The sequence below is a fragment of the Eucyclogobius newberryi genome, unplaced genomic scaffold (genome assembly GCF_026437365.1).
Source record: "Eucyclogobius newberryi isolate DKJ021-1_F unplaced genomic scaffold, fEucNew1.0.hap1 SCAF_6, whole genome shotgun sequence".
NCBI classification, from domain to species: domain Eukaryota; kingdom Metazoa; phylum Chordata; class Actinopteri; order Gobiiformes; family Gobiidae; genus Eucyclogobius; species Eucyclogobius newberryi.
Genome location: NW_027316278.1, coordinates 15898311 through 15908983, shown reverse-complemented (window position 1 = coordinate 15908983; position 10673 = coordinate 15898311). Strand labels below are relative to the sequence as shown.

Sequence of the window (10673 nt, the reverse complement as noted above, 5' to 3'; positions counted from 1 at the left end):
TATTTAATTTAAATTAGTTTAAAACATTTATAGTACCACCAGAATGCCACAAGAGGAAAGTTTTTCAGTCAACGCCTTTGTTTTGGGTTTATATTTGCACAAGATTATCTGACTAGAGATGAATAAAAGCAGGTTAAATCACCAAAATTCTCATCCGTTTTGTACTTCTCTTTAAAAAACAATAATAATAACAACACAAGGCCAAAAGAACATATTCACAGATTAACAGTGGCCAGGAATATAGAAGTAGGCCTCAATCTATCATAACAATGGCCAATATATGTGTTTTTTCCCCCTTTGGATTATCTATACAACAAAGGAGAACATCCATAAGGAGTAAAGTATGAACAGTTTTAATGTTATGCTGTTGTGTCATGTAGCTCGTGATTCTCTACCTCCCCCTAGTGGACACACATGTTACAGCACCATGTACAGCCCCAGTAACTGTATCTGTCTGTTCATCCCATAAGGAGACAATTCTAGGCGTGAGTCAGTGTTCATTGTGTTCATTTATGTGTCGCCGAATAGGCAATAGTGTCAGAGAAGAAAGCTTTGTCAGAAATGAAACCATAAAAGAAACACAAGAGACGAGAAAGAGCCAAATCAGCATGTTTATTTTACAAACAAGCGCATTTGTCGATCGACATTTTTATAATGCTTGATACAAAAGCAATTTACAAGCTTAAGAACCAAAACAAAGCAGCACAGAATGATTATGAGTAAAATATATAATTTGAATAAATATACTTTGTTCATGCTATAAAATAAATTCATAAATGGCAATAGATACAACTTAAGCTCTAGCTAGCTTCATTTACTTCATAGTTGTACAAAACAGTAGAGTTATGAGGTTCACAGTTGGGTTGTGAGGTTGTGTGTAGAGTGGACAAAACGGGAGCGGGACTAACGCGGCATCGTGCTTTTCATTCCTGACCTCCAGCGGCCCTTGGGCTCCAGCTCTGTGGAAAACATGGACTCATTGAAACCTTGAGGCAGAGAGTTTGGGAACTACTGAGTGAGGATTGTTTCCCCGACCTGAAGAAGTGCACAATTGTACTACGGACATAAGATATGCTGTGTGTCCAATGAGACCACTTTTAACACGATAGACCCTGAGTACTACATTGTTTTTGCTTTTCACCAAATAGACATGAGAGCTGCTATAATGCCAGCTTTGAGAATTAGGAGGACAAAGCGTTTTTTCCCCCCGGTCTTCCTTCATGATCCTCAAAACTCAGCATTTCAGTCAAAGGAGGCCCGTGGAGATCAAAGAATGTACATTGAGCACAACAACAGTTAGCCCACTCCTAACAGTGGCTAAACAGCCCAAAATCCCTTTCATTACATGACACAGCTGGAGGTGCAACTCTGACCGTGGAGTTAACACGGTAAGCTCTTGCATTGCAGTTCACCGACTACCATAGTTATTCCGATTGGCCGTCTGAAAGCCAGCAAGCATTACCAGTTTTCCGTAAAAAACAAGCTCCAAGTCAACCTGTCCAAAGTTTTATTAATATCAAATAGTCCTAGTTCAGCTCCCTGAATTTTGGGATCGACGCGCCAATATTTTTACTACGCTTGGAAGATTTCTCTACAAATGTTATTGCTTTTTTTCCTCTTTTTTTCATACACAGTGGACAGAAATTGACAGATAAACCATGGAAGACTCAAGATTATTTGTAAGCCTGTATCAGTGTTCGTAAACTACCTGAAGTTCGGGTATAAAAAGGAATAGGACGAGCTGCAATGTCAAAAGTAGTCCGACAGCCTTCCTTTGTAAACACTTTTTTGATTACTTGTGGCCCATTAAGCACCGTCCGTTCACATCAGAAGAGTGTCACCAAGATTGTATTTCAGCTTTACGCTAAGTAGCATCTATATGTGATATAAGTAACTATAGTTCTCAAAATAAAAACAAAAAAAAAAAACAGAAAAGCAACGACAATCGCCCTTAAGGTAAATACAGTATATATGGATTCGACTAGTCTAGAAGCACCGTTTAATGCAAAGGTCTCTAATAAAGTGATTGGGGAGAATAAAGATCAGAAGAATGCACCTTCTCAATGGCATCAAACAGTATGTAGAAACTAATAAGTGCACAATCAATGGCATTGATCAAATAAAACAAATATAGGGACATTTCTTCAAGAGGGTTGAAATGTTCAATTTGGCTACACTTTGAAAACATGATCTTGGACAGTGACTCCTTAGTACTAAACATGTAACGCGGCGTCTTCCTCAACTCAAAGGTCTAAATCTACAGTACACCACTAAGATTGTCCTCAAAAGGATACAGTAGTCCAACAGCTGAGGGGGAAAGATGGTACCTATCCACTGGCAAACCTTTTCATTATAAACTTTGATCTGTCACTACAAAAAAACTCAAGCGCATGAGCTGAAAATCATACAAACAATTCCGTTGTTACCACATCACAATATAAAATCATTTGTCTTTCCTCAACTCATCTCAAATCAACAATTTAAAAAGGAATGAGGCATTTAAGTGCCCAAATGTAAATTGTAAAGCTAGTGGCAAGGCACTAAATATAAATGCCACTTCTGTGTAGTAATTTGTCTGGGGTTTTTTAAATACATATTGCACAATTCTTACATTACATTTTATGGCTTACTGAAAGTTTAACTCATGATTGCAACCCAACAGCTGGGGTACTTTTATCTGATGGAGTTGATTGTTTTTAGCCAAACATACATTCCATTGCCATAACTAAAACTGATAACATTAATCTCATTCTTCTGATACATCCAATGATGCAAATACAGTCGAGGTTATTTCACCCCTCTTTCTTTGGTGAGAACTTTTGGCACACTGATCCGTTCATTTGTATAAACTAAAAACACATTTTTAGTCTGTACATGGGGATAGGAATCATGATGAGCAGAATCGGGGATCTTATAATGCAAACCTGTATTCGACAAGGTTATAGCACTCACATTTATGCAGAAAGCACAATGTAGTCTGGCAGACGGAGGTTTTTGGAAAAGGTGTGAAAAGCAATGAAAACTAGCTACACTCGCACGATCCATACACATTTGGTTTCCTGTGTGAAGCCATTGGCTGCACATTCAGTGAAAGATTTACTGCAAACATAACAAAAAAAAAATAAAGCATCAAAACTGAATTTTTCCACAACCCCAAAAGGAGAAATGTAAATTACAAAAGTCAAATGAAATGAATAGAACTGATTCAGCAATGACCATGAGGCTCTTACTCTGACGTATAAAGGATAGAGTCCAAGGCAACCCACCTGCAAAATAGTGAGCTAAGACAGAAGGAGATCACCCACAACACACTGCAGCAGAGTTCAAGTGTCTCGTTACAATCACACTAAATACTTTGATATTGTGAATCTCTGACCCTACTTCAAAAGGGAAACACAATTGTATGAGGTCAGTTTGAAGTGTATTTGCTCGTATTACAGAAGGACTGCGGCCTTCAGATGAAAATGTCATGACAACAGTCCTCCTCCTCACTCACGCTGCAAAGTGCATCAGTCTTTTGGGTCACTTATGTTATTTGATGTAGCTCGGTGTCTGGAGTTTTGCACAGACAATGATACAAACAGGAGTATAAATCTCTCAGCCCATTAAGTAAGATCAGTCTAGACAAAACAAATGTGTAGCATTTTTCAAAAATGGAGGCAAAAATAATTCAAATGGCTGAAATTCCTTGTTCACACTATTTGCATATCATTCAGAGCAGAAAAGAATTGCTCTGCATGAACAGATTTAGACCTCTACTAAATAGAAGCAAAACCAAACCTGTATAATATACTAGTAATCACTTGGTTAGATAAAAGCTAACGTCACATGTCCAGACAAGAAAGAATATGACATGAGATCATTTAAAGTGACCGGAAATCGAAAGAGAAGAGGTTTTGGACACTGAAAGAGTAACATCTGAATCCCACCTGGCTGTACGGTGGAAATGAGCCTTCTCACTCAGGAATAAACACATGACACACTATTAAGTTGAACCCTCAAAAAGAGTCTTCTGCATGGACGTTATGCGCCCATTACAGCTAACGGCACTGTGGGCCAAGCTTTAGCAAACTGAGAAGCTGCAGAAGTGACAAATGATATCAGCCGGTGTGTTCTGAGCTGAAAACAGAAACTCTGTACATTCTTCTGACCCTGGCCTATACATTTCCCAAAAAGCAAATGCACATTTAAGCTGTCTATCTAAATGCACTCGTAGCATAGCACCTTCTTAATCTACTCTTAACTTTAACCTGGCTGAGCAACATCAAAATAAAAATAAAAATCATACAATCAGCAAGGAATACTTCTCCTAAGTTTCAAGGCTTTGTGTTGACTGAATATAACAGGATTTGGCAAGACAACTATACAAAGAGATACTAACAGAAGAACAGTGAACAGATTTGTGCCTGTAGGTTCTGAGCTATGAGGTAGAACCTGTGTGAGTGTAGTTTAAATACTGTCTATGATGAATATGTAGTCGAGTCATGAGGTATTGAGCGGATATTCACACGAAGCTTTGCACTGGCAGAAAATCATTCCTTGTGAGTTAGTGACCCCCTCTGGCCACATGTGCAAAAACAGGTCAGGTAAAAAGGTGATATGACAAGCATCTTACCAGAGCTTTCACATTATCAATTATTGCAACATGCCTAGATATAACTCTGGAAATATGTTTTAGAAAACATGGAAAGATAAAAAGATCAATCAATATGAGGACCTTGATTATTGAGGCCTTTTCAAAAATATTAACTTGTTACTCCCTTTGCTTGAAAGAATCTGAATTCTATAAAGCACCCATTCACAAAACTGCCTGAGCCCTCGGGAAGGGGCTGATTCCAAAAGAGGAACGTTTCTAAAGCTTCCTGAAGCTGAAGCAGGACTCAGAAGTCACATCTGGAGGCATGCGACTCCTCTGGACTGCACTTGGAGCTCTCCTCCATGTCATCGGCTGGAGCTTCCTCAGCGTAGTGCGACTCAAAGGCCTCGGGGTTGTGGGCGGGGTCACTAGGCCTGGCACCCATCTCGTTCCTCTCTGGAGAGTCCAGGTGGTTACTCTCCGACGCGCCCATGTGCTTCTTCCTCAGGTGCTGGTTGAGGGTGCCCTGAAATGGGAAACACTTCCCACAGATCTGACAGTGAAAAGGCTTGTTGTCTGTGTGGCCGCGGATGTGGTACTCCAGCTGGTCTTTTCTTGTGTACTTCTTGCCACAGAATTTACAAACAAACGGGGTGATTCCCATGTGCAGGCGCATGTGGCGGTCCAGACTGCCCTTCTGATTGAACGTCTTACCGCAGTAGATGCAAATGAGTCTCTCATTGTAGGGGTACCACTGGGTGGGACGGCTTCTCTCTCTCACGTCGTTCTCTAAAGTGGCAGCACCCAGAGTGGCCTCACTTTCCTCTGATGCTGGTCTGATTTGACTCAACACAGAGGGCTGCAGGGCCACAGGGCGCTTGCCCCGCGCCCGACCTCCTCTGAACCCACTGAGCAGAGAGCGAGAAGGACTGGTGCTGCTGAGGCTAACAAAGCACGGGGAGGACAGCCCTGAGTACGAGTAGGCAGCAGGCTGGAGCACAGGCCCATAGGAGCCCACACTAACAGCCAACACCTGCTCTCCATCCACCAGCTCTGTGTGGTAGCCATCGTCTCCTGCAGACGAGCTGTCGGAGTATGTGGGCCGCTCCGTCCTCTCCACTTTCACGTGCACATCTGTGACCTGGCCATCCTTCCCGATCAGTTCCACTTGCTCAGTGTCGCCCTCTATGGGAGCGTCATGCTCTGACACACTGTCGCTGCTGCCCCGGTCCGACTGGCCCTCCTCCAGTGGTGGCCGCCCTCGGCTCAGGGCTTTGGCTGCCAGCTCAACGCGCGAGTCGTGCGCTGCCTGAGACTGGCGGGAGTAGTAAGGGGGGGAGATCTGGGTGGGGTTTATAAAGAGGTCACTATCACTGACCCCGTTACGGCTGCTCTCCTCTTTCTCTGGACTGCCCACGGGGAGGCTGATCTTGGAGTGGATGCTCTCCAGGATTTGGGTGCATTTGTCTATTATGGCTTGCATCTGCAGAAAACTGGCAGCAGTGAGGAAGCTGATGATATCTTTGAGCCGTAGGGACATATGACCTGTGTAGCAGAAGGCCAGGAGCTGCTCAAACACCTCTGGGCTTTTGATGACCGAGATAGAAAGGCCGCTCATAGTGCTGAGGGCAGAGTGGTCCCGGAAGTACGGTGAGCTGGCTGCCAGCACGGCCTTGTGGGCGCGGAACGGCTGGCCTTGGATGTGGACGATGATGTCGCACAGCTTGCCTTGCAGCCGCAGCTCGTTGAGCTGGCCCAGAACGGTGTTGCTGAACTCCGGCACATCAAACTCGATGTAGCTGCCGTCGTCCATTTCTTCAAGATATTTCTCCAGTTTGAAGCCTGGGGGTAAAAAAGACTTATGTTAGTAACCATATTGTACACATACATTTACATACTAAGAGATAAGTAGGACTGCCCTCTGTACAGCTGCTCACAGCCGCATCACGCCACCAACAGAAGCATTTTATACATTTAAGCTTTGCTTTTTTCTTGCTCATTACTATACATCACTAAACACAGAAACAAGAGCATGTGATACATCTTATAGGGTGTTTATATTTTCACTTTTCACACTGAACCTAACAAAAGAAATTCAAGAGGCTGTACAACATGAGCTGGTGTTATATTCACAAAGCCGGAAAGGTGTGTGTATATATAGTAGAAAATCTGGTTTTGGAAGTTGATTACCTAAACGTGTTATGAGCCAAAGCCAGTACTCTAGCCACTCCCAACCGCCTGGAGGCAAAGGGATCACCCTCAATAGTACATACATATTTTAAAACAATGAAAATTAGTGAGTCTTAGTAGTTTCAGTAGACAAAGTACTGTAGTTTGCCTACTTTTGCTAGTGCTACAAACAAGAACAAATGTAGTTTTGTTTCAATATAATAATACAAAATTAAATGAGAAGTATGGAAACATTTTCCTCTAGTCAGTATTCAAACTATGTACGTTCTCCACTTCCACATATCAGTAATGACTGCCAACAGCAGGAGGAAAAGAGCCAAATTGAAGGGTGGCCAAAGAATGCATGCTCAGGAGCCGGGATGCACGCTGGCTTAGGTCACATGCTTAGTCCATCTGTGGAAAGTGCTAAATCCACTTTCTTACAACTAGGAGAAAGTAGATGTCTTGTCTCAAATGTTAATTGTGAACTTATTTTTCGAATTGGAATTGGAATTAGACAAATCGATAAATATGACATGTAATATATTCTACTTAAAAATGTTTCTACTTAAAACACATGAGAAGAGTGAGCGAGCGAGCTAGTCGTTTCTTTGGCATCAGCAGAGTCCTGGTTTGAAAACAGCTTATAGGGCAGGCATAACCCAGGAGAGAAGTGCTTAACAAGCAATGGTTGCAAGAACAATTTACCATAGACAAAAATAGACAACATCTTACAGTGAGGTGCGCACAATGCAGTGACACGACTGAAATCTCTTTCCAAGTTATACCCAGATCTAAAGTAAATATAAAGTTTTAGTACAAATTATATTTTTGCCTCTATTATCTTATTATTATGTCTTGTTTTGTGTTTTATGATGTTTAATACCAGACTCTGTTGAAATGTGTAGCTGTGAAATATGTAAATGTATATTCATATACTTTAATGGATAATGATTGTTTCACAGGACTATTAAGTATGTTATGTAATCGTGATATGTAATCTATGGACTGATGTAATAGTGAAACGTACAGACAATGTTTGTTGCATAATCATTGGTGATCAGTGTTGGGTAGTGTTACTATTAAAAGTAACTTGTTATGTTACCTCATTACTGGAAAGCGTTACATTACTGTGCTACTTTGTTATAAAAGTAACACTTTAGAGTACTTTAGAGCATTACCAATAACTAACATCATTATATAGCCGATATACAACCCCTTTGCTTTGCTGAACACAGTAACATAACCATTAAAATATCAAATAAACAAGCAAGTAAATGCGTTTGTCTGAGCTTTATTTATCTTTTATGTTGACGGATTACCTCAATACAATGCCATTCTATAAGCACATGTAGGCCTGTCCTAAAGCAATGAAAAACATCACTACAACAACATTATTAGATCAGCAAGATTCCTGATAAAGAACGTGGACCTAACCGTTACTGAAAAAGCAACTAATACTAGATTAAATGGGTGCACAAAACTAACGTGTTATTTTCCTCGTTACTCTAAAAAAGTAATTTGAGTACTCTAACGCATTACCCCCAACTCTGTTGCTGATTGAGAGTGTGTTTGGGTCAGTGGACATGTTTAATGGTTTGGTGGGTTAAGGTTGTCTGGGTTTACTTGAATTGTATTATTTATTGCTGTAAATCAGGGACTGCAGATGGAAACTAGCTATTTATCTAGTGTGGAACATACGCTCAAAGTCTCAGTAAACTGTCCTTTCAAATAGACTAAAATAAACAAAATTATTCCCCCCCCCAAAAAAGAAAAAAAAAGACTGACAATAGGTAACGGGTAACATTTTACCAAAATGATAATATTTCTTAAATTAAATAAATGAAACGGTACAAATAGGGTTCACCAGCCTCTAGTTCAAACATTTATCATACAAAACAAATGTTTGAGGGCTGAATGCATCTTTACAGCTAAGTGGCATGAGTTTCTTGATCTCACTTAACTATAATCCTTTATTCTAAACTGTGGACATATGAAAAAACCTCCCTCACTTTAGTTAGAGAAATGTTTTAATGTGACACTTCAAAGTTACTACTTGAGCTGGCAATAATTAGTTTGAAGAACAACTTTTGTCCTCTGTCGCTGCCGTAATATGGATTGGAGACACCGTTGCAAAAGCTTTAAATGTAATGTATCATTTGGGTTTGTAGTGGAGTATGTGTCGTCAAGTATCTGATCAAAATTGAAATAAAGCAGAGCTTAAACTTGTGTACGTCAGGAGCATTCAACAAAATGAATGACACTCTTGTTATTTACCTTTAAGGTGCACTAAGTAACTTCTCACCATGCCTTCATAAAGATGTGGTTTTTAAGCTTGGCATGTTACTCAGTAGGGCATTAAACTCATCAATCCAAACAGGGGGCACTACCAGGCCAAGTTACAAATCTGTGCAGATGCAACATCGCACAGAAAAACAGCTTGTTTTGAGCAATAAAAACACCTGTAATTTAATAAATATAATCTAGAAAAGTTGAATGCCCTATTGTGGAACATTCCACACAGAGCATTACCACTTCCATGGAGACAAGCAGGTGACGGAGCATCACAAGTATGATCACTTTTAATAAATACCATAAATTTGAATGATGAGATCTTTGATGTCCTGCAGTGGTTTTACTGTGTAACAGCTGCAGTACTTTTAAGTGCTGCTCCACTCAAGTTGTTAAAACATTATTTATGAAATTAAAGCTCCCATGGGCCTGAAATGGGGGCATATTGTAACATAGTAATAGTAATAAGAGGCGGTGGTGGCTGTACTGAGTAACCTGCCATGTCCCTGCACTTTGCCCCCTGCGCCTCAATAACCTGCAGATGCACAACACTCTTATTACAACATTATTACAAAGAAGCACACAGGAACATAACAGGTCCATGTCAGGTGGGTTTGTACGTTTGCTTAACAAATACAAATGATTGAAATGAAAGAAGTTGGCCTAAGGAACACATTTGTGGTGCTTTGAAAACTTTAAAGTGTAATCTGGTGAGTTTGGGTGGGACGTCCACTACAGAACATGAAGTGTTTATAATGCACAGAAGTCTTGATCAAGGCCCGGCTCTGCACTCGGACTTCATGAGCGGCACTTTAAGACTTCCAGGAGTTCATGGGCCGAGAAACAGCCTCCACAAAGCGTGCTAGCGCAAAACAAGCCTTTAGGATCCAAAGTGATTCTCAATCTGTGCCCGGGCTCTGCAGCGAGCTTTGCCGCGGGGGCTTCGCAGCTCGGTGCAGATCTTCACACATAAACACATCCAGCAGAGTTTGCTGGCCCCGACACTGATTCCGGACACATTTGTGACTCGTTGTCGCCTGTCATATGAAAACTTTAGCATTAGCTTAGCTGACTTGCCCTGCTAAGCGCTGCGCTAGCGCTACGTGATCGCTGCGTGTAGCGTGTGCTATGCTAACCATAGCTAACATCACATCCAAACTGGTTTCACAGATCGAGCTAATCGCAGGCAGGAGAGACACTAAAAGGCTCTTACCGTCTTGTAAGTTGTGTCTAAACGCAGTCCATTCCCTCTGCAGATCGCCTCACTGCCGCCAGGCCTCCCCCCCTCTTCTTCTCCAGTCCAGATGTGTCACACGGAGCTGCCGCCGCTGCTGCAATTTTTGCATCAACAGGAAGTATTCTTTTGGCTTTTGCATTCATTCTATCTGGTGATTTGCATCAGCCCCTCCCATGCTCATGCCACTGTAGTACAAAGACATCATGTACTATATGTACTATATGTACTATATACCGTGCAGGACCTGCGTGTGCAGCAATCTGACTTAGTTTGACAACTTCCCCCGACATAACCAAGTTTAGGACCAGCTTTACTAACTCAAGTCATGCGTTTCTTCATTACGCACCAGTTTTTATTTTGTATAGATTTAAAACAATGTCTTGGAAAGGAATCAAAACT

The 10673-nt window shown here is 41.3% G+C and overlaps 1 protein-coding gene across 1 annotated transcript; it reads right to left on the bottom strand.

Annotated features, from left to right (window-relative positions):
• Positions 1-595: 595 nt before the first annotated feature.
• zbtb34 (zinc finger and BTB domain containing 34) lies at positions 596-10463 on the bottom strand. The gene is made up of 2 exons (XM_072433759.1): positions 10251-10463; positions 596-6418 (listed from the first exon to the last, which is right to left on the bottom strand). The coding sequence occupies exon 2, from the start codon at positions 6387-6389 to the stop codon at positions 4881-4883; it is 1509 nt and encodes a 502-aa protein (XP_072289860.1). The 5' UTR covers positions 6390-6418; positions 10251-10463; the 3' UTR covers positions 596-4880.
• Between the last annotated feature and the right edge of the window lie 210 nt (positions 10464-10673).